Source organism: Macaca fascicularis, chromosome 15 (genome assembly GCF_037993035.2).
Source record: "Macaca fascicularis isolate 582-1 chromosome 15, T2T-MFA8v1.1".
Lineage (NCBI taxonomy): Eukaryota > Metazoa > Chordata > Mammalia > Primates > Cercopithecidae > Macaca > Macaca fascicularis.
Genome location: NC_088389.1, coordinates 36,292,101 through 36,315,487, shown reverse-complemented (window position 1 = coordinate 36,315,487; position 23,387 = coordinate 36,292,101). Strand labels below are relative to the sequence as shown.

Genomic DNA, 23,387 nt, shown 5'->3' with positions numbered 1-23,387 from the left:
AGATGCTGAAAACCTTGTAGGATTTATGCTAGGCTATACTAGACTCTTAACGCGGCCAACCAGAGGCCAATGAGCGCGCAAACCCTTGCACTGTCCTTGCGGAAGGGCCCTACCCAGCATCCTGGGATGTAACTGGGAAGGACGCGTCTCATTAGCTCCTCTGCCCCACTTCTGGAGTACCAGCTCCAAGACAAACAGGTCCCCTCTGAGGAGCTGCTGTGCCCTGCCCCTGAGTGCTCTATGTTGAGGATCCTCTGGGCTTGAACGGTGGCCTGGATGCTGAGCCCTCCACAGTTGTCCCCATGTCCCTCTCCCACCAGACGGCATCCCCCAGCAACAGTGGGCAACATCCTCTGACTCTGAACCACCTCCTGAGCTTAGGGACCATTGGAACTCGGATCCCAGCTCCCTTAAGGAGACAGCAGGGTATCACAGTTCCATGGCCTTGGGACACTGTACCTGTGCCACCTCCAAACTCAACATCTTGAAAACAAAATGTGAAATCAACATCCCTCATCTTTTTCTGCCGGGTAGCTGGGACTGAGCTGGGCCCTGGGGATATAGAGAGAGGCCAAGGGCTGGGCGCGAACTCAGCTTCCCGAGTGACTTGGGAACGCTGTCTTCTCACTCATCTCTGCATAGTGCCATTCCTTCCCCACATTAGGAAAACCCTTAGATTCAGAGATATCCAGGCTTGAATCCTGTTTTCAATGTTTCCTAGCTGTAAGGTCATGTTTTGAACTTTAGTTTCCTCAGATTAAAGGGGAGCTGATGTTTCTTAATTCAGGAGTCAGTTTTAGGATAAAAATACAAATACATGGCACAGTTACTATCTCTCTTAGATCTGTTTCTCCACATTTCCTGGTGATCCATTTATATTACTTAGAGAGCTAGTTGTTTTAGAACTATTTGTTGAAAAACATATCTTTTCCAGCATCAATTTACCTCAGCACTGTTTTTGAAAATCAATTGCCCCATGTATGTATGGGTCTATTTCTAGACTCTATTCTGTTCCATTGATCTGTATGTCTACCCTTATGCTAATACTACACTGTTTTGTAAATTAGCTATATTTCAAGACCAAAGTACTTCTTGAGACCGGGTAATATAGTCCCCCAACCTGTTTCTTCTTTCTCAAGTTTGTTTGGCTGTCTAGGTCCTTTGGTTTGCCATCTAAACTTAAAATTCATCTTGTCAGTGTCCTCAAAATTTTTATTTTGGATTTTGATTAGGATTACGTTGACTCTATGGATCAGTTTGCGGAGAAATGCCAACTAAGCAGTAGTGAGTCTTCCAACCCTTGAATGTAGTATATCTCTTTATTTAGATCCTTAGTGTCTCTCAGCGGAGTTTCTGAGTTATTAGCCTGTTATGTGTTAAATTTATTAAGTATATTTTGGTGCTCTTGGCTAATCACTGAAGCAGCTGAGATTTTACTCTACTTGCAGCTAACAAGTTAAACAGGTAGTTTCATGAGTGCTGGCGGAAGATATGAGACACCTGGGTCAGAGACAAAGGACTCTATGATTCATGGCGTAGCAGGCAGCATAAGCTTCAGGTTTATATCAGTTCCCTTTCCTGCTAACTTCCTAGGGCTGTTGTAGAACATAAAATCATCTATGCTAGAACATAAAATCATGATCTATTCTAGAACATAAAATGATCTTCTCTGTAGCTTTCCCAAATTATAACCTCATGTCCCTTACAGGATCTGATACACAGTCTGAGTCAACTGTTCTGGAGGCTAAAAATTACACAAAAGGCTGAAATTCAGTTTTGTTTTAGTATCAAGTCATTAAATTAGAACCTTGGAGATAAGTTAAAAATTGACTTCCAAGTTGCCATATACAGAAAGGTAAAGAAAGTTTCAAAATTATGTGGAAAAACCAACACATACATACTTAAAACTTTATGCCTGTTTATATTTGTTAGAAAAAATAAGCCTATTATTTCATATAGTCATGTTGTCCTAATTTAATAATATAGATTTCAAATAAACATGGGTTGGACATGGTGGCTCATGCTTGTAATCCCAGCACTTTGGGAGGCCAAGGCCGGAGGGAGGATTGCCAGAGGCCAGGAGTCGGAGGCCACCCTGGCCAACAGAGTGAGACCCCCATCTCTAATGAAAATAAATAAAGAAAAGAACAAAAGTGCAGAACATTACTAAGGTGGAAATTTTGGGGGAAAATAGTTTACAGTTAATGAATGAAATGAAAAATAAGATGAATTTAATAATACATGTGGATATTTAGGTTTTGATAATCATGGTTCCCTCTGGAGTGCTATAATTAGAACTTATATACCCTAAAGAAGTATTATTGATGTAATTAGTACCTATACTAAAGGTAAAATACACAGAGTGTGGAGTGACTGTATGAAAGGATAACATGTGTACAGATGTGAAAACATCTCCAAGCTATATTATGAAATAAGCAACCAAGGTACCCTATATTTTTGTGGTTTTCAAGCTCTATCACATATGTCTTTTGATAACAAGTGCATTATGGAGAAAGAATAAAGCTTACCTTACATGGGAATAAGTGTGATATTTCTAAAAGGAAGCTCTTCTCTTTCATTAAGGCAGTTGCAGATTTGAAGGAGGAGAGATGGGAGCCCTTGAAAGTCCACAGTCCTGAATCAGCTGATGATCTGAACCTCTATCCCTCTATCTTTACTTTAATGTAACTAGAATATGTTGCGCCTCGATCCATGCATGTATTAGTGCCTGTGACTGCTGTAACAAATTACCAGAAACTTGTAACTTGAAGCAGCAGAAAGTTATTATCTTACAGTTCTGGGGGACAGAAGTCTGAAATCATTTTAGCTGGGCTAAAAGCAAGGTGTCAGCAGGGCTGCACTCCTTGAGGCTCTGGGGAAGAATCCATTTCCTTGCTTTTGCCAGCCTCTGGAAGTTGCCTGGTTCCTTGTCTCATAGCCCCGTGTCACTCCCACCTCTGCTTCCATCATCACATCGCTTTCTCTGACCTGCCTATCTTCTTCTTGTAAAGACCCCTGTGATTATTTTAGGCCCACCCAGGTAATCTAAGATAATCTCCTCATCTCCTTAACTTAATCATATCTGCAAAGTCCCTTTTGCCATATATGGTGACATATCACAGGTTCTAGGGATTAGGACACATGGTTCTTTGAGGGCCATTATTCTGCGTAGCACAGGTGGGTAAGGTTTAGTAACCTCCAAGCAACACCTTTCCTCCCTGTCCCAGAGAGGGGTGCCTAAAGACTGAGCTAGAAAAAGTGTGCAGTGACATGTTCTCAATCATAAGTGGGAGTTGAACAATGAGAACACATGGACACAGGGAGGGGAACATCACACACCAGGGCCTGTCGGGGGTAGGGGGCTAAGGGGAGGGAGAGCATGAGGACCGATACCTAATGCATGCAGGGCTTAAAACCTAGATGACAGGTTGATGGGTGCAGCAAACCACCATGGCACATGTATACCTATGTAACAAACCTGCACGTACTGCACATGTGTCCCAGAACTAAAAGTAAAATTAAAAAAAAAAGAAAGAAAAAGTGTGCAGTGGGAGCCAGGAGAGCTGCCAATTTATCAGTGCATTATTTCAGCAAATTCTTTATCTGGCTTCATCCCCCATCCCAAGCTCCAAAACACACACACACACACGCGCACACACACACACACACGCGCACGCACACACACGCGCACACACACACGCGCACACGCGCACACACACACACACGCGCACACGCACACACACACACATGAGCGCACACGCACACGCACACACACGCGCACACGCACACATGCACACACACGCGCACACGCACACACGCACACACGCGCACACGCACACACGCACACACACACACGCACACGCACACACGCACACACACACGCACTCTCAAAAGAGACGTACACAGAGGCATAAGCTGGACAGCTCTTCGTCTGGAAAGTTCCAACAATCTCAAGATTCCATGACTTGTTGCATGGTGTTTTTTGTTTGTTTTTGAGACAGAGTCTCGCTCTGTCACCCAGGCTGGAGTGTAGTGGTGCCATCTTGGCTCACCACAACCTCTGCCTCCCTGGTTCAAGCGATTTTCCTGCCTCAGCCTCCTGAGTACCTGGGATTACAGGTGTGCGCCACCATGCCCAACTAACTTTTTGTCTTTTTAGTAGAGACCGTGTTGGCCAGGCTGGTCTCGAACTCCTGACCTCAAATGATCCACCTACCTCGGCCTCCCAAAGTGCTGGGATTATAGGCGTGAGCCACCACGCCCGGCCTGCATGGTGTTTTTTACCTTTGGCTTCCTGCTCAGTTCACCTGGCTCCTCCCTCGGGGAGCGCTAGCCAGTTCACTTTCCACTTGCGAGCTGTTTCCCCACCCACAGGTATGTTTCTGATTCCTGATCTTTGGACTTCTCTGATCCACTTTTTCTTTCTTCCTTTTTTTTTTTTTTCTTTTTCTTTTATTTGGATGGAGCTTCACTCTTGTTGCCCAGGCTGGAGAGCAGTGACGGGGTCTCGACTTACTGCAACCTCTGCTTCCCAGGTTCAAATGATTCTCCTGCCTCAGCCTTCTGAGTAGTTGGGATTACAGGTGTATGTCACCACACCCAGCTAATTTTTCGTTTTGTTGTTGTTGTTGTTGTTGTTTTAATACAGATTCAGTTTCGCCATGTTGGCGAGGCTGGTCTTGAACTCCTGACCTCAAGTGATCCGCCCGCCTCAGCCTCTCAAAGTGTTGGGATTACAGGCGTGAGCCACCATGCCCGGCCAGATCCACTTTTTTCTAACTGGCCATTTGTATTAGTATGTTTTCACGCTGCTGATAAAGACATACCTGAGACTGGGAAGAAAAAGAGGTGTAATTGGATTTACAGTTCCACATGGCTGGAGAGGACTCAGAATCATGGCAGGAGGTGAAAGGTACTTCTTACATGGTGGTGGCAAGAGAAAATGAGAAAGATGCAAAACCGGAAACCCCTGATAAACCCATCAGAACTCATGAGACTTATTCACCACCTCCAGAACAGTATGGGGAAACCGCCCCCATGATCTAAATTATCTCTCACTGGGTTCCTCCCACAACATATGGGAATTATGGGAGTACAATTCAAGATGACATTTGAGTGGGGACACAGAGCCAAATCATATCACCATTTGAGCTGTTGTTGATTTTTATTTTATTTTTTATTATTATTATTTTTTGAGACAGTGTCTTGCTCTGTCTCCAGGCTGTAGTGCAATGGTGCGATCTCCGCTCACTGCAACCCCCCGCCTCCCGGGTTCAAGCGATTCTCCTGCCTCAGCCTCCCAAGCAGTTAGGATGACATGCATGTATTACCACACTTGGCTAAATTTTTAACTTTTCTTAGAGATGGTGGTCTCGCTGTGCTACCCGGGCTGGTTTTGAACTCCTGGCCTCAAGCAGCCTTCCTGCCTCGGCCTCCCAAAGTGCTGGGATTACAGGTGTGAGCCACCACGCCCAGGCTGTTGTTGATTTTAATTTGTTTTGTTTTCTGATTTTGTTTTTTCTCTTCCTTCTATTCTTTTCTCTTCAGATGTATTCAGCGAGTGCAGTTTGTGCTGAGTCATATCACCTATTTGTATTTTAATTTTACTATTAGTTTTTGGAAGTCTTAATTATTTTTCATTCAGGAAATGGTACAGTCATCTGTTTCCATTCATAGCCCATCCCCTTCTCCAAAGAGAACTTCTGATAACAAGTTTCTGGCTACTGTGTAATATGATATTTTTCTATGTAAGTGCATGCACATGTAAACAAAGTAAAACATCATATTAATCACATAGAAAGCCTTACTTTTTTTTTTTTTTTGGAGACAGAGTCTTGCTTTGTCACCCAGGCTGGAGTTCAGTGGTGTGATCTTGGCTCACTGCAACCTCCACCTCCTGGGTTCAAGCAATTCTCATGCCTCAGCCTCCCAAGTAGCTAGGTTTACAGGCATCCACCACCAGGCCCAGCTAATTTTTGTATTTTTAGTAGAGACGTGGTTTTGCCATGTTGGCCAGGCTGAGTGTTGGCTAGGCTGATCTCGAACTCCTGTCCTCAAGCAATCTGCCCGCCTTGGCCTCCCAAAGTGCTGGGATTACAGACGTGAGCTACCGCGCCCAGCCAGCCTTACTTTTTATTTTGAAATAATTATAGATTTACAAGCAATTGCAAAACCAGTATGGAGAAGTCCCAAGAACCCAGTTTTCTCTGATGGTTGCATCTTACATAACTATAGGAGAGATCCTCCAGCTGCAGTTCCTTCTAGCCAAAGACCCACCGAGAACGCACCTCTAGCTGAGTAAATTGCATTTATTACTCACTGCAGTGAGGGAGAGCACACACCATGGGGCATCTCGGTAAGAGATGTGTTAGGTGTTAGGAGTGTGTTAGGAAGAACCTAGTGTAGAATTTGGGTTTTGGTTGGGTGATTTGGGGGAGGTTGAAGGGAGTAGGTTTCACACTAGATGAATTGCGTCTGCTGTCAGAAGGCAGAAGCAAGTCTGTAATTGCGCAGCTTGAGTCCTATCACTAGGAAGAGGAGACTAGCGTTGGGGGCTAAAGCTATGATTGGTGAAGCAGCAGCAGTCACTGATTTCAGCCAAGAGAGGGTGATGGTCGGTATTTTGTGGGTGGCACCGTGACCTTGTCTTTATGGGTTACTTAAAAATTATGAAGTGACCTTGTTTTGTCTCACTTTATCATAGCCTCAGAGTAACCTTGTCTGAGGTTGTATCTTGTGTGATTATGTCTAAATGGAGAATAACATGGCATAGCTGTGCATGCCAAGCCAGCTTCCCGATGTCAGGGGCTTTTATTTCTGATCTTTCATGGACATTGGTACCATGCATACGTATAGTTCTCTGCCATTTCATCATGTATGTAGATTTGAGTAACTACCACTGCAGTCATCATCCACCACGAAGACTTCGCTCGTGCGGCCCCTTTAACATCATATCCACCTGCCTACCCTAACCCCACCATCCCTAACGCCTGGCAACCACTAATCCGTTTTCCATCTCTATTGCTTTATTCCTTTGAGAATGCCGTGTACACGGAATCATACACTATGTAACCTTTTGATACTGACTTTCCTTGCTCAGCATAATGCCCAGGAGATCCATCCAAGATGTCCTGTGTATCAATAGTGTGTTTCTTTTTTAGGGCTAAGTAGTGTTCCATAGTGTGTGTATTCGTTTTCTATGACTGCTGTAACGAGTTAAAACTTAGTGGCTTAAACAACACAGGTTTTTAATCTTACAGCTCTGTAAGTCAGAACTCTGGCATGGATCTTGCCAGACCAAAATCAAGGTGTCAGTAGGCTGCGTTCTTTTCCAAAGGCTGTAGGGAAAAACCCATTTTATTGCTAATTCCTTGCTAGGGGAATTCAATTCCAAGTGGTTGTAAGACTAAGGTTTCTGTTTTCTTGCTGGCTATCAGCTGAGGGCTGTTCCCAGTTTCTAGATCGAGGCCACCCACATTCCTTGGCTTGTGACCACCTCTGTCTATGTCAAAGCTGGCAACAGCAGATGGAATTCCTCTCAGGCTTAGAGTTTCTCCTGCCTCTTTCCTAATCACATTTCTCTGACTCACCTCCTTGCTTCCCTCTTCCACATTTAAGAATGCATATCATTTGGCCAGGCACAGTGGGTCACGCCTGTAATCCAAGCACTTTGGTAGACCGAGGCTGGTGGATCACTTGACATCAGGAGTTCGGGGCCAGCCTAGCCAATATGGTGAAACCCTGTCTCTACTAAAAATACAGAAATTAGGCCGGGCGCAGTGGCTCAGGCCTGTAATCCAAGCACTTTGGGAGGCTGAGGTGGGAGGATCACGAGGTCAAGAGATCGAGACCATCCTGGCCAACATGATGAAACCCCGTCTCTACTAAAAATACAAAAATTAGCTGGGCATGGTGGCGGACACCTGTAGTCCCAGCTACATGGGATGCTGAGAATCACTTGAACCCAGGAGGTGGTGGTTGCAGTGAGCCGAAATCATGCCACTCCACTCCAGCCTGGCAACAGAGCGAAACTCCGTCTCAAAAAAAAAAAAAAAAAAGAAACCAAAAATACAAAAATTAGCCAGGCATGGTGGTGCATGCCTGTAATCCCAGCTGTTCAGGAGACTGAGGCAAGAGAATTCCTTGAACCCGGGAGGTGAAGGTTGCAGTGAGCTGAGATTGCAGCACTGCACTCTAGCCTGGGTGACCGACCTAGAATACATCTCAAAACAACAACAACAACAAACTCATATCATTAGATTATTCTCACCTCGATAATTCAGGATAATCTCCCATCTCAAAATCCTTAACCTCAGCCACATCTGCCAAGGTCCTTTTGCCACGTAAGGCAACATTCACAGGTTCTGGGAATTAGAGTGTGGACTTCTTTGGGGTACCGTCATTCTGCCTTACTCATCCTGGATGCAGCACAGTTTAACCATTCACCTGTAGAAGGAGGTTTGGTTGTTTCCAGTTTTGGGGCTATTAAAAATAAAGCTGCTATGAACATTCTTGTTAAAAAAAAGGTGTATAAGTGGATTACACAGTGTTTCCTTTTGCAACTGATTTTTTTTACTGAACGTCATATTTCTGAGTTTTATTCATGTTGATCTCTATAGTTCTAGGCCCTTTGTAGTGCCATTGTGTTCCATGTGAATACTATCTCCCCCTTCCTTGCTGTGTGATGTTCTACTGAATGACTGTTCCCCTATTGGTGGACATTTAGGTTACTTCTAACTTTTCTCTGCTACAAAGAGTGCTGCGGTCAGTATCTTTGTGCAGATCTCCACGTGTGCAGGATGAAGCAGTTTTCTAGACTGGATGTGTAGGAAGGAAGGTTCTGGCCCTAGCACATATGTGTTGTCGGTTTCTACTGGCTATTGTGTAATTGTTCTTCAAGCCCTTTTCACTCCACCAGCAGTGATGAAAGTGTAATGTGCCTCTCTGCCAACATTTGGAGTCAGTTCTTTTTAATTTCTAGACTGGTTTCTTTTTCATTTCTTTTAATTAATTTCTTTTAAATTATGGACTGGCCTAGGACCTTTCCAAAAGGTATGAAATGGCATCTGAGAGTTTTAATTTGCATTTTCCCGATCACTGCCGAGGACACAGGGACACCCCTGTCCAACACCTCCTCGTTCTACACCCTTGCCAACTTCTTTTCTCCTGACACTAGCGTTAGAGGTTGCTGCCTCTACCTGCTTTTAAGCATTAAGATCTGGGCAGTGCAACCCGACAACTGAAATTTGGTGTCTTGTCTGAAATTACAGGATGTTCCTCAGGCCGCCATGTTTCCATGGGAACAAGTAACAGTCATCCTTCATGATTAGGTGGTATCCATGGTAACCAAGCCAGCAGCATTTGAATGAAACTGATTTTATTTATTTTTTGCAAACATATGAAGGTTAAAATGCATTTCTCCGGCTGTGGCTTCCAAGAATAGGAAGACAGCCTGGTAAATAGGAAGACAGCCTGGTAAATGTCCTCCAATAGGAGGACAGCCTCCTAGTGGAAAGGGGATCCAGGATCAGCTGGTCCCATGCCTAATTTTGCAGACTAGGTGACTGAGAGGTCACACAGAAGTCACACAATGAGTCTGGGCCGAGGAGGAAAGACTCCTGGATCAAGCTCAGAGGTCTGGGGCGGGCTCTTAAGAGATCGGCTGGGTCTCCCTTCCCATGATCTAGCCCTAGGAATGCCACCTTCATACTGTGTGATCTTAACAGATTCACTTAACCTCTCTGGGTTTCTACTGGCACCAGCTGTGGTGCTAGACCTGTGGGACCATGAGGCCAGGCCTCCCAGTGTCTGTTTGCCCAAATTAGAAAAGATTTTCTACAAAATCAAAGGCCAAAGGCAGCATGCTGGGGCCTAGGACCCCAAGGCTGAACTCCCAGGGTCCAGAATTAGGACTCAGGGTCGGTTCCCTGCCTTCTTTTCCTGTTTAAAATAGAGGGTGTGTGTGTTTTTACTTGGTGCCAAGGACTGGAGATGACCATTGCTCTTACTCCCTGACCATTAGATTGATGAAATCAGCTCAGAGAGGGAAAGGGGCAGCCATGGAGTCACACAGCAGAGTGAGGGTTGAATCCCCGCTCCTGGTGTCAGCTTGGCCCCTCACCCGACCCCATGCTCCATGTCTCCTCCACCTTCTCTGGGGCTGGAAGTGGGGGTTTGGGGGCCGTTTAAGGGACTCTCAGCATATACTCTTGTTTCTTCCCTGGAGGACTTTTAGAGGAAGTCACTTTTGCTTCTAGGAACTTAGTTTCCCCATCTGGAAAGTGGACTCACTACAGAGCTGCCCAGGTTGTCCTGTGGGATTACATCTGAAAGGGTCCAGAACATGCATTCTCAGCGGAGGTGAGATTGCTCCCAAGTGGGCAAAAAGTTGGTTCTTGGACTGGAAGATGAAAAAAAAAACCTTTCTGTACAAAGCCCAGTATATACATTTAGCGCATAAAAGATGCTGTATGTCTGTGATATTAAAATTTTATGGAGGGGAAATTAGGAAAAAAGTGTCTAAGAAGACTTTTAAGGGAGAGCGACAATGAAAAAACATTGAGAAACCCAGCGATCCATGTGTTTGTTAACTTTGTGTTTAGAGCTTACGGCAGGCAGCTGGCTCCTTGGGGAAGGTGTTTGGGGTGTCGGGTCAGGAGAGAGCCTGGCCTGGCCCAGACTCTGCCCTTGATGTTCAGTGTGACCACGGGCACACCACAGCTCCTCTCAGGGCCTGATTTCCCCATCTGTGGATAAAGGAGGTCCCATCAGCTCCATGGGTGACTCCCAGGCAGTTGAGCTCCCACCTGGCGGATCAGTTCGGGGTTTGGAGAAAAGCAGGTGGTGCCTCAGACTATGGTGATTAGAGGAGCGTTTAATAGAGGGGCTGCTTACGAAGGTGTGGGCAGGCCTCGGGAACCACAGGGACAGTACAGGACCCCAAAGCTAGGGACAGCAGGGGCTGCTTCCCTGAGGCCCTGCGGAGGAGGGGAGAGCGTGGTTGCTGGGAAGAAAAGGTCCAGAAGAGAAGGTCATCCTGATGGTGGCTGGACCTTCCGTGGAGGAGGCAGGCAGCCCAGACGACTCTCCTCCCTCCCCTCATCTCTTGCCAGGGCTCCTCTTTGGCCAAACCACATGGAAGCTGAGGGTCTAGAAGCTCAGATAATAGAGTCTGTACAGGCCAGTGCCCTGGAGCAGAAGGCAGTGTGCAGAGAGGTGGAGAATGGAACTAGGGGCCACACAGGAGACACCTGGGAAGGTGCCCCAGGTTCCCCTCCAGCTTTGTATGGAGTGCAGGCCTTGCCCTGGTGTGGGCTGGGAGAGTGGGGAGGTCAGGGGGGAGAGCCAGCCACCCTGTTCAGGAGGGAGAGTGGGCGCCTATCCTCCGCCCCCCTGGGCTCCTTGCTTGCCTTCCTATCTTCTCAGGTGGAGGGGTGTAGCCAGGGCTTCTGAATGGACGTTTTAGACTATTTTGGGAGCACTCTTTTCGTTTCTTTTTTCTTTTTTTTTTTTTTTTTGAGACAGAGTCTCGCTCTGTCTCCCAGGCTGGAGTGCAGTGGCCAGATCTCGGCTCACTGCAAGCTCCACCTCCCAGGTTCACGCCATTCTCCTGCCTCAGCCTCCCGAGTAGCTGGGACTACAGGCGCCCGCCACCTCGCCCGGCTAATTTTTTTGTATTTTTAGTAGAGACGGGGTTTCACCGTGTTAGCCAGGATGGTCTCGATCTCCTGACCTCGTGATCCGCCCGCCTCGGCCTCCCAAAGTGCTGGGATATCAGGCGTGAGCCACTGCACCTGGCCGAAAGCACTCTTTTCTATAGACCTGTTGTTGAGGGGATCATGCACATGTTTCTTTCCTTTTGGTCTTAGCTTCATCATCTATCAGATGGGAGGTTGGACCAAGCAGCCTCTGAGAGCTTCCTGCTCAGACCCAGGAGGCAAGAGGCAGGATTCTGGGCATCGGTGTTGGTCTCAGTGGAAAGACATCCTCACTGGGCACCCAGCGTTCTACCAGGGGACTCCATGTGCCTCTTGCCTACAGTGGTGAGGGCCCACCTACCCAGGAAAGTGTAAAGCTGTGGCCAGGGGTGTGGGGTGTGTGTGTGTGTGTGTGTGTGTGTGTGTGTGTGTGTGTGTGTGTCAGGTGAGGGAGGGTAGTTCCTGGAAGCTCCAGCTCCTGTTGTCCTGGTGATCCCAAGACCCCTGTGGGGCAGCCTGACTCTGCCAGCCAGGTTCCATAACTGCAGTGGGTACCCCGTGTTTGTTGGTTTGATGGAGGAACTTTGAGCACTGCAGGGTGCCTGGCTCTGGGTGGGGGTGGGAAACAGACAACCCATCTTCCTGCCGAGACGCCAAGGAGCAAGTCTGCAAGGCTGACTGATGTGCGGGGTTGTGAGTCATTCTGCCTAAAGTGATCTGGGCGTCCCCAGCATTGCCCCAGAGCTCAAAGGATGACAGTTCCCACAGGAAGCCATTCCAGGGAAGAGAATGCTAGGGAGAGGGGAGAGCATGGGCAAAGGTGTGGAGGTGGGACATTCCTACATCGTGGCAGGTACAGCGAAGAGGGTTAGCAAGAAAAGCCAGAGAGTTGTGTAAGGTAGAATGACCTTGGGTACCAGGGTGAGGAGTCCCTTCTTTCTGAGGGTGTTGAGGGCATTAGAAGAACTTGGGCTCAGGGTCCTGACTGTGCCTGGCACTGCCCATCTCCCACTTCTACCACTTTCCCTAGGAGAGGTTGCTGAACCCAGGGGTCTGCCTCTGGCTAAGGTTTGCATCCCGAGACTAAGTCCTGAGTACCTCTTATGTGTTGGCCCCTTGGCTGGGTGTTGGGACCCATGGGACTCAGGGCTGAAGGAGCCATGGACTCCGTCCAGACACACTAGACCCTCATTCTTGCTCTAGTGCTCAGTAGCCCTGTGACCTTGGGCTGGTGACTGCACCCTGAGCCTAGCTTCTGCTCTAGTCATTGGCAGCTTGGCTGAGTGTAGCAGGTAGGACATAGGTTATGGGTGACAGCCTCCCAGAGGGAGGTGGCATGTGCTGTCACAGAGCACAGGAGGGTGCTCCAGGTGGGTGGTGCGATGGGGTGAGAGATGAAGGCACACAGGAAAGCATGGGAAGAATTTTCCTAGCAAAACCTCCAGAAAGAGTGGTTATCCCTTGAGTGTGACTAGAGAGATTGTGGAGGAGGAGGTCCAAGGAAAGTTCTAAGTAGGAAGCACCGTGCGGGAAGAGCAAGGGCCTTAAGAGACGGATGACGCCAGGCTGAGGATAAGCCATGTGGGAAGGGAGCTTTTCTGGAAGAGGCGCCTGGGGCTGGATGGTCTGGACCTGGTGTCAATGCCTGCCCCAGGCCTGCCTGGAGGTCAGCGGGCCTGAACCAGTCTCAGGATGGCTTTGCCTTCTTGGCCATGGGCCAAGGCTCAGGATGGAGCCTGTGCTTTTGTGGACTCCTGTCCATGTGACTGTGTGGAGGGAATGACCTGGAAAGCACACAGAGCCCCAGCATCCTGTTCTGCCTTCTGGAAAGTCTGCTCCTTGTGTGAACCCCACGTCACCTGGCCTGTGTGTGTGCACACATCCCCTGCTCAATGTGTACCTGGGGTGGGTCTGGGAGTGTACACATTGGAGAATCTGCATGAATATAAACATGCAAGTGTGTTTGTCTGGGCATTCCTGTCTCATTCCACACCCCTGTGTGTTCACACCTACCAGGGAAACCTCTGCCCTGTCCTTTTTTTCCCTTGTGAGTCAACAGGTCTTTCCCAGGCACCCCCCACGCACCAGGCTCCATGCAGGGTGCTGGGAGGTGGAGAGGCAGCCAGCTTAGGCGTGGGCGTTAGGAGTTCTGCAGACACACACATACACACACACTCACACACGCACACATACTGCAAATGAGAGCGTTGATAGGAGACTCAGATCTAGTTATTGCTATAGGAGCCAAAAGGGAGGCAAGAGCTGGAGGTAGAGGGGGTCACCCAGCACCTCCTCCAGGGACTGCAGGATGGACCAGGCTGGGGAAGGGTAGTAGGAAGAGAGTCCTCTGTTGGGGGCCACCTCTGGAGCAATGGCAAAGAGGCAGCTGGTGCCACACTGTTGTGGGGGAACCAGTGAGGAAAGTGGCCATGTTGGCAGGTTGGACAGACTCAGGAGGTTTTATGTAGGTGTGCTCAGGCCGTGGCTAAAAGTTTTCAATGAGCTGTCACCATTTAAGAATCAGAATACTTCATAGTTTGAAAAACCCAGATTATCAGCCTCTGTTGAACCATGGAAGCGATGGCTACCCCGAGCCCCTCCTTGTGATGTAGCAGTTAACCAGTTAGTGCTGAGTGGGTGGCTGCTTTCCTGGATTCTGGATTTCCTGCTGGCCTCTGTAGGCCTCCGAAGTTTACAGCCTCTGGAAAATAAGGTCTGAACTGGAAGCCAGAAGTCACAGATTCTCATGTTTGAAAAAACATGGGGGCTGACACAGTGACTGAGCCCTGTAATCCCAGCACTTTGGGAGGCCAAGGTGGGAGGATTGCTTGAGGCCAGGAGTTTGAGACCAGCTTGGGCAACAAAGGAAGACCCCATCTCTACAATTTTTTAAAAAAATTAGGTAGGTGTGGTGGGGTGCACCTGTGGTCCCAGCTACTTGGTAGGAGGCTGAGGCAGTAGGATTGCTTGAGCCTAGGAGTTCTAGGCTGGGTGAGCTATGATTGCATCACTGCGCTCCAGCCTGAGTGAAAGAGTGAGACCTTGTCTGTAAAACAAACAGAAAACTTGAGAAGTCATCAAGCTCCCCAAGTGTGGCATCCCAGGAAATGGCTGTTATCTGTCTGCTTGTATGCCTCCAGTGACAGGGAGCCCACCACATTACAAGGAGTAGGGGTTTAGGGGAATCTTTCCCCCGCTTTTTTTTTTTTTTGAGACAGAGTCTCACTCTGTTGCCCAGGCTGGAGTGCAGTGGTATGATTTCGGGTCACTGCAACTTTCGCCTCCCAGATTCAAGTGATTCTCCCACCTCAGCCTCCTTAGTAGCTGGGATTACAGGTGCATGACACCACACCTGGCTAATTTTTGTATTTTTAGTAGAGACAGGGTTTCACCATGTTGGCCAGGCTGGTCTCAAACTCCTGACCTCAGGTGATCCTCCCGTCTCAACCTCCCAAAGTGCTGGGATTATAGGAGTGAGCCACAGCGCTAGGCCTTTTTTCCCCCTTTTTAAAAAGGTATGATAAAATATATAAAACATAAAAGTCATCATTTTAACTAGTTTTAAGTGTACAAGTCAGTGGCATGAAATCCATTTGTAATGTTCTGCAACCATCACCACTATCCAATTCCTAAAACTCTTCATCACCCTTCACAGAAACTCTGTACCATTAAGCCATAACTCCTGATCCCCTCTCTCTTCAGCCTCTGCTAACTTCAAATCTACTTTCTGTCTCTACGAATTGGCCTCTTCTAGATATTTCATATAAATGGGGTAATACAAAATATGTCCTCTTGGGTTTCTCAGCGTAATGTTTTCAAGGTCCCATCATGTTACAGCTTGCATCAGAACTTCATTCCTTTTTAGAGCAGAATGGTGTTCCCTTACATGTCAATACTGTGTGTGTGTTCATTCTTCTGCTGATGGACACTGGGGTTTCCATCATTTGGCTGCTGTGAACATTTGCATACAGGTATTTGAGTACTTGTTTTCAGTTATTTTGGGTTATACCCAGGAGTGGAATTGCTGGGTCATGTGGCACTTGTATTTTTAATTTTTTGGAGAAACTGCCAGACTTTTCCATAGTGCCTGGATCATTTTCTAGGGGTCAGTTTGTCTGTTGTCCTGGCTGCGATGGGAGTGGCAGGAGGTCCTAGCTGGGTGGCCTTGGCTGTTCTTGTTCAACCTCTCTCTTCTCCTCTGTTGGCAGAGTCGCCTCAAGAAAGGCCGGGCTCTCGGCGCAGCCTGCCCGGCAGCCTCTCCGAGAAGAGCCCCAGCATGGAGCCCTCGGCCGCCACGCCGTTCCGGGTCACGGTAACTATCTCTGCGTCACCACCACCGCCACTGCCACCACCATCACCACCTCGCCCGGGGTGCTGCTCTGCGACCCCACGGCCCCCCCTTCCTGGAGCCTCATGGACCCGGAGAGCATCCGGCCTCCCTTGCTCTAGGTATCCGATCCCTCAGCTGCTCCCATCTCCGTGGCTCAGCCCTGGCCCCAGGGGCCACATGGGGGGTCCCATCCTGAGAGGGAGGGGGCAGGTGGAGGACAGACAGCACTGAAAGCTATGGGGCCCAGCGCTGAGCTGGCCCAGGAAGACAAGAGGCTCTTGTTAGTTTGGATAAATGTACCCTTGAGGGCGCACACACACTGTGCTTCTGCAACCCTGAAAAGATACACTGTTTTTGTTTCCATGTATTTTAACACCTCTCATGGCATACCATAATTTAAATCTTTCTTGGCGGTACATAAAATGATGCTGTATCTTACAATTGACGATGGCTTAGAACCGACAAAACACAGACTGTATATCGTAGCTATTGAACTGAGTCCTCCCCACCAGCACACAGACTTTTTAAAAATTACAAATCTAAACAGCTTTATGGAAACAGACCCCAGTGACCCTTAACGGCTGACTGTTCACGCCCTTCTGCATTGCTGTGTGTACACACACACACACACACACACACACACCACCCCCCCAGAGTTTTGGGTCCCTCCACTCCCTCATTCAGGAGCATTACTGTGTGTACTTCTCTCTAGGGCTGTCCCAGGCACCAGAAACGCAGCGATGACATAGACACATTCCTTTCTCCAGGGAGCTCAGGTCTGTAGGGCAGGTGGACGTTGGATGGGTTGTTCATCCATTCATTCGCTCATTAGTTTTTCTGTCATGCCTGCTGTGTGCGAGCAGAGGAAAGAGGGTTCTCGGTGGCGAGAACAGAGAGTGTGCAGGCCTGGCTGTCACCGGATAGCATCATATAGGGGCTCCAGGGGAGCTGGAAATGACTGGCAATTCCCGAGGGGGTCCCACGGGAGCTGGCTTTTGAGCTGCATCTTGAAGGATCCATAGAAAATGGCTAGGCAAGGACAGAGAGGGAGAGAGACTTCCAGAGAGGGGGAACAGCAGTTGCAAAGGTATGGAGGCACCCTAGAAATTTCCTCTGCTTGCCATAGGGCTGGCGCCTCATCCCTTGGGCATCAGCTTAGATATCAGCTCCTGACCACACACCTCCAGGAAGCCCTCTTGGTTTTCCCCATCACAGCAGCCTGCTCTTCTCTTTCCTAGTACTTAATGTCAGCATGAGAATGTGAGCTCATAAGGTCGAGGGCTGATGTGTTTGTGGCATGCAGAAATGCTTGGCGGAGCTGGAGTCGAGGGGATCTGGAGGACAGGGTGGGTGAGACTGGGAAGCCTGGCTGAGTGGAGGTCACATGGAACCTCCAGTACCAGGCCAAAAGGATGGGGCTTTCCCCAGGGCCATTGATTCTCCCCACTGTCGATATGTTATAACAATGCCTTAAAAACTAGCTTATTGTCCTTCTTTAAGATTTCAGTCCATTGGGCCAGGGCAGGGCCTGGCAATCTGCATTTTGACAAGCTTCCCCCAGGAGGTGATTCTGAGTCCCCAGCTGGGGGTTGACCCTGTGGGCAATGAGGAGGAAGCCTGCACTGAGAGGAGTGAGGGTCGTGGCCCTGGGTTTGGCCAGGGGTTCCCAGGAAGCTGGTCTCCAGCCTGCAGGGAGCGCCTGGATGCTGGGGCCAGGGTGACCCCCACTCCTATCAGCTGGAGCGAAGGCCAAGTTCTGATCTCTGTGGATCCCTGGGGCCACAGCAGGCAGGGTGGGCCTTCAAGGGGGGCCTAGGGAACGATGACTAATAATAATTAGTAATAGTAGCTGCCTCCATTGATGAAGTGCCTACTGTGTGCCAGGCACTGGGCTCACTGTCCTACATCCCTGATCTGTTTGTTTTGTTTTGTTTTGTTTTTGTTTGTTTGTTTTTGGTTTTTTTGGAGACAGAATCTTGCTCTGTCGCCTAGGCTGGAGTGCAGTGGTGTGATCTTGGCTCGCTGCAACCTCTGCCTCCCAGGTTCAAGCTGTTCTCCTACCTCAGCCCCCCGAGTAGCTGGGATTACAGGAGTACGCTACCACACCCATCTATTTTTGTATTTTTTAGTAGAGATGGGGTTTCCCCGTGTTGGCCAGGCTGGTCTCGAACTTCTGACCTCAGGTGATCCTCCCACCTTGGCCTCCCAAAGTGCTGGGATTACAGGTGTGAGCCACCACTCCCAGCCTACCTGATCTCTCTTCATCCAGGAGACAGACCTACAGCGGAAACATTGGTTACCCCATTTCCCAGGTGAGGAAACAGGTTCCGAGAGAGAAAGTCACTTGCTGCCCAAGCTCCAACTGCTACTAAGTGGCGGAACCAAGATTCGAACCCAGGTCTCTCTAACCCCAGGGCATGAAGCACACCCATCCTCAGGCTAGGAGGAGGATCCATTGCCCCACACCCTCCCACAACCCCATCAGCATCATTTTTCCACCTGTTTCCCTTTCCTGAGTTGCTCTAATAGGGGTATGATCACACCTTAAAGTTGTTATAATTTGCAGCTCCAGTTGACAGCTAGGACTGGTATTTTCCCTGTAGTGGTGTCTCTGCTCTGTCTCTCAGGGTAGAAACCACCTTCAGTCAGAGTCAGAGTCAGAGTCAGAGCCAGAGCCAGCCTGGGGAACCTCGAGCTACCTGGGACTCAACTCACAGTCCCACCTGCCCTGTTAGGGTCTGCAGTATGGAGAGCATGTTCAAGGTGGTCACTTTGCCCACTTCTCATGGCAACCCTCTAGGGGAGGCACTATTAGTGTGCCCATTTCACAGGTGAGGAAACTGAGGTTCAGAGGTGAAATTCTTTAGCTGGTGTCACTCAGCTGCTGAGTCAGGACTGCCAGACATTTATGTTTTGTGTCCTTTTCTGGGCACGTTGGTCTTTAAGGGGTGTGATTCGAGATTCTCTTCTGGGCTGGGTGCTGGGAGCTGGCGGGGGGACTGGAGAACTCAGAGGTGGGGATCTGGGTTCAAATCCCAGCTCTTCCATGATCCATGTGATCTCAGTAGCCACTCAGCCTCTCCGAGCCTCGTGTTCTTGACAGTAAAATGTGGAATGACAGACTTTGCTTGGACTGTGGACTTGGTGAATGTGGTCGCCCAGGTCTGACCCATGGTGGGTGCTTCGTGGATGAAATCCATCATTACCATCTGAATCGGGTTTCCATTTTTGGCTGTAAAACATCAGTAAAGATCTAGGAGGGTTGGAGTACAGGCAGAGGACAAGGTGTTTGGGGGAAGGTCAAAGGTGAGCCTGGCCTGGGCCTTGGAGACAGACCCTCACACAGACCCTGTGCAGGGCCAGAAGCACCCGCCTCCCTCCCCTAGCCCGTAGCACACACTTGTTCACTTACAGGCTCCCAAAAGCTACGTCCTCACGTGCTCAGCTGACTTTTGCTCTGTGTAGACCCTCGAGGGAACCCGGGAAACATGGTTTTGCCTCGGGGAGGCAGGGGAGATGCTACAGGATGTACTGGAATAACTGCCACCTTCACTGCCATTTCAAACCCAGATGGTGGGATGTCAGCATTTCTTACAGGGGTGCTTCTTTGGGAGAATCAATGAGTCAGGGTGTATGTAAAGTCTACAAGGCTCATCCTGTCCACTTTCTCCATGGAAACTGAGGCCTGGGAAGGGCTTGTCAGCGGTCACCACGCAGCTGACAGCGGTTCAGGAGCCTGGGTTGTTTACACCCTCACATGCCACGCCTCCTCATTTTGTGAGTCAGCCAACGACCTGCAGCCACTCTGCAGGACATTGAAGGCTCAGTGCTAGTCCCGTCCATGGCTCTTGGAGACCTTGTGACCCTGGGAGAGCCTCAGTTTCCCCTTTTGTGAAATGTGGGGGATGGACTTTGTAAGGTAGCGTACAGTTTGGGCATAAATAGGTGCTTAAATGTTCTGGTGCAGTAGCTAAGATAATGGGCTCTAGAGAGTTCCCTGACCCGGGTTTCAGGCCCTGCACAGCCTCATACCAGCTTTGTGGCTTGGCCAGGAATGGAACTTTTCTGCCCACCTGTGACAACTCCCTCCCTCCTTTAGGGAGAGTTGGAGGGTAGGGGAGTGACTCTCCAGGACGACACAGTGCTACAAGGCTGGCATGTGCTCTGCAGGTTATAGGGGGCCTTGAATGAGGATGGGAGAAGGGGCCTGGGAGTAGATGACTAGAGAGGCTTCCTGTGCGTCTGTGGCCATCAGCTCTCAGATTCCTGAGATTCAAACCCAGATCTGTCTGCTCTGTGCCAGTAGCATCTCCTGGAAGGGATGGAGGGAAGGGTGGCAGGCAGCATGCTGGGGCGCTGGATCCACATAGACCAATGGTCAGGCTGGGTCTGGGGGCTTTGCATGTGCCCACCCAGCTTCCCCAGGCCCTGGGCTCCTTAGCAGCAACAGTGTGCTGTTCTGTCTCTCCTGCCACTCCATGGCAGAGGAGCTGTGGTTTGATTTGGGAGGCAAAGAACTGATGACTCTTCCTGGTCTCCCCACTAGCTCCTCAGCCTGACCCCTTCCCCAGCCCCAACCTTCCCTGTTGCGGGCTGGGTCCTTCCTCCCTCTCTCCTTCCTCCCTCCCTCCCTCCTTCCTCCCTCCCTCCTTCCTCCCTCCCTCCTTCCTCCCTCCCTCCTTCCTCTGCCCCCACCCCTCCCATCAACCTTGAGGATGGCTGGCAGACCCGGGGTGTGGGAGGTGGCAGAGGCTCTGGGAAACTTGACAGCCAATTGATTCCTCCTCGAGAAGTTGAAAGTGGAGACTCGTGTTTGAAGGTTTAGCTGAAATTAGGTCTCAGGGATATTTTTTGCGAGATGGAGAAGGAGAAGTGTCAGGGAGGGGAAGGCCCAGGGGGCTGGCACAAACTGCAGATAGACTCAATATTGGGTTGATTGCGGATGCTTCTAGGAGCAGGTCTTTGGTTTCTTTCAACAACTCACTTTTATTGGGTGCTTGGTTGTGCACACCCTGTGACAGAACAAGGAGCAGTTATCTCTGGCCAGGAAGGACAGGGAATTCTTAGAGGAGGGACTTTTGGGGCTGGGCTTTGAGGGGTGTATAGGAGTTCATCAGGAACCAAGGGAGAAGAGTATTTCAGTTAGTGACGTGAATAGAAACAAACTAATGACCCTGTGTGATTAGAGTGCTGGATGAGTTCAGGGCCTGGAGAGAAGAGTGAGAGACCTTGGTGGGTGAGCTAAAGCCTTTGGACTTTCTCCTGCAGGACACAAGAACCACAGTGGATGATGGCCGTGAGTGGAGGTAGCAGTAGACCTCTGGGCTGTGGACCTCAGCTTTCCCAGCTGCTCACCCCTCTTCCCACTCCTGTAGCCTCCCCGCATCCTTGCCGTGTTTCAGCTGTCTTTCTGTCACACAAACACAAGAAACAGGCATGTGAACACAAACATGCAAGCTAGTGGGTGACCCTCCCGCCTATGTCACCATGGAAAGGCTGTTGGAAATTAACTGGTTCAACCCTTCCCTATACAGAGGAGGGACTGAGAATCATAGAAGGGAGGGTCCTTTCCTGAGGTCACACAGCATGTCTAGGGTAGGGCCTGGAGTTGAGCCCAGGTCTCTGTCCTTCTCCCCCACATCCAGTAGTCCTCACCCCTTACTCCTTCCCGTCCTTTCCTCCCAGCACCTGGACATCAGCCACCCCATCTGAGCTGAGCCCTTCTCCCAGCCCCCATCACATTTCCTGGGGGGAATGGGTGTTCTTTGGTCCAACTGCCTTTGGAGCCCCCGACAGCTCCCTCCTGCTCATCTACACACTGCCCCCTCCTGGCCGCCAGGCCCCAGCCCCAACTGCAGAGGCACCTGAAGTTTGGGCTGGGGGCTGCCTGAAGGAGGAATGCATGACTTAAGGTCCAGGAGGGGGCATTCTCTGCTCCCGGCAGAGTTGGCCTTGCTACCCCCCATTTGTGCCCCTTCCAAGCTACGGAGGCTCCGAGTGGCTGTTGGGGTGGGGAACAGAAAAGCCAGCCAGGCTCACAGATGAGACGATCCAGATCTGTCCTAGGGTATATGGGGAAACTGAGGCCTGCAGAAGAGCGGCTTGCCCAGGATACTTGCTGGGGCTCCCTCCACTGGCCCAGGCTGCTGTGGGTCCATCTCAGATGGTCATTCACTTGGGACATATTTATGTTTGTGGCCCATCAACCAGTGGAGGGATGTCAGCCATGCAGCCCTGGCTGTAACAGGGCGGTAGTGCTGGACTCCTGGGTGGGGTCCCACCATGGACTCCCCAGTTTTCTCCTTGAATTATGAGGAATTTGCTTAGTTCCGCTCTGTGAGTCAGTCTCCTGACCCAGCACCTGGCGTGTATTCAGCAGATGGGCGGGGTGGTGGGAGAGGAAACCCTGCCCCCTCCACCCCCTCCACCTTCACCCCCTCCATCCCTGACCTTCATGGAGCCTGATTGGTATGAAGCTATTCAAACCCAAAAGGTATTACTGTCATTTTGGTCTGTGTCTGCCTTCCGCGGGGGGCGTCCCCCTTTTCTGCAGAGGGAGTGTTGGAAGGTGGGACTCAGGAGTTGTCCAGGGTGGCCAGGGTGGGGCAGGGATGGTCTTCAGGGCAGGAGTCTAGGGACAGGGGGTCTTGGAGCCTCCTGAGTCCAATACCAGGCCAGACTGAGGCCTGGGACAGAGGTGGGACTGCTGCAGCATTGGTAGGGTTGGGAGGCTGTCTCCCCACCCCATTAATACACAGGAAGGCGGTTTCATTAGCTCCGTTTTGCAGTTGAGGAACCCAGGCTCAGGGAGGAGAAGGGCCTGGCCTCAGCAGGTCTACAGCTGGTGGGTGGCAGGGGTGGGAGCCCAGCTCTGGTCTGTGAGTCTTGCCGTGGTGTGAACGAACTTACTTTCTTCTCTCCTTTTGCCTTTCTTTATTCTTTCTTGCAATACATTTGTCATCACTACCAATTATGTGTCAGGGCCTATGCCAGTCACTGAGGACACAAAGAGGATGAAAATGTGGTTGCTACCTGCAGAAATACAGAAGGGTCAGCCGGGACTTGGTGAAGTAATTTCCAGGCAGGTGAAGGGGAAAGGACATTCCAGGCAAAGGCCAGGACATGGGAAACAGCATGGGCAAATGACAGCAGGAAATGAGAGCAGTTTGGGGGCTGAAATGTGAGGAAGTGGCTGGAATGGAAGTGACAAGAGATCCATGGCAGTGAACAGAGCAGATGGGATCTAAGGCCATATTAACAGGAGTATGAGGTCCTCATCAAGGGAGGTGAGGTGGGCCAGAGGAGGCCAGAGCAGACATGGAGTGCAGCATACTTGAACAGGCTAGGAGAGTCTGGAGCTC

At 49.8% G+C, this 23,387-nt stretch overlaps 1 protein-coding gene across 41 annotated transcripts in view; it reads left to right on the top strand.

Moving 5' to 3' along the window:
- Nucleotides 1-23,387, top strand: part of DAB2IP (DAB2 interacting protein) — a 216,603-nt gene that overhangs the window by 95,233 nt on the left and 97,983 nt on the right. For 22 of the 41 annotated variants that reach the window (XM_065530123.1, XM_074016647.1, XM_074016642.1 and 19 more), the window contains exon 2: nt 15,905-16,008. In XM_065530123.1, the coding sequence (XP_065386195.1) occupies nt 15,905-16,008 (104 nt within the window). Of the gene's footprint in view, nt 1-15,904; nt 16,146-23,387 lie in introns of all 41 variants that reach the window. The other 19 variants (XM_074016638.1, XM_074016668.1, XM_074016660.1 and 16 more) reach the window with 1 other exon arrangement.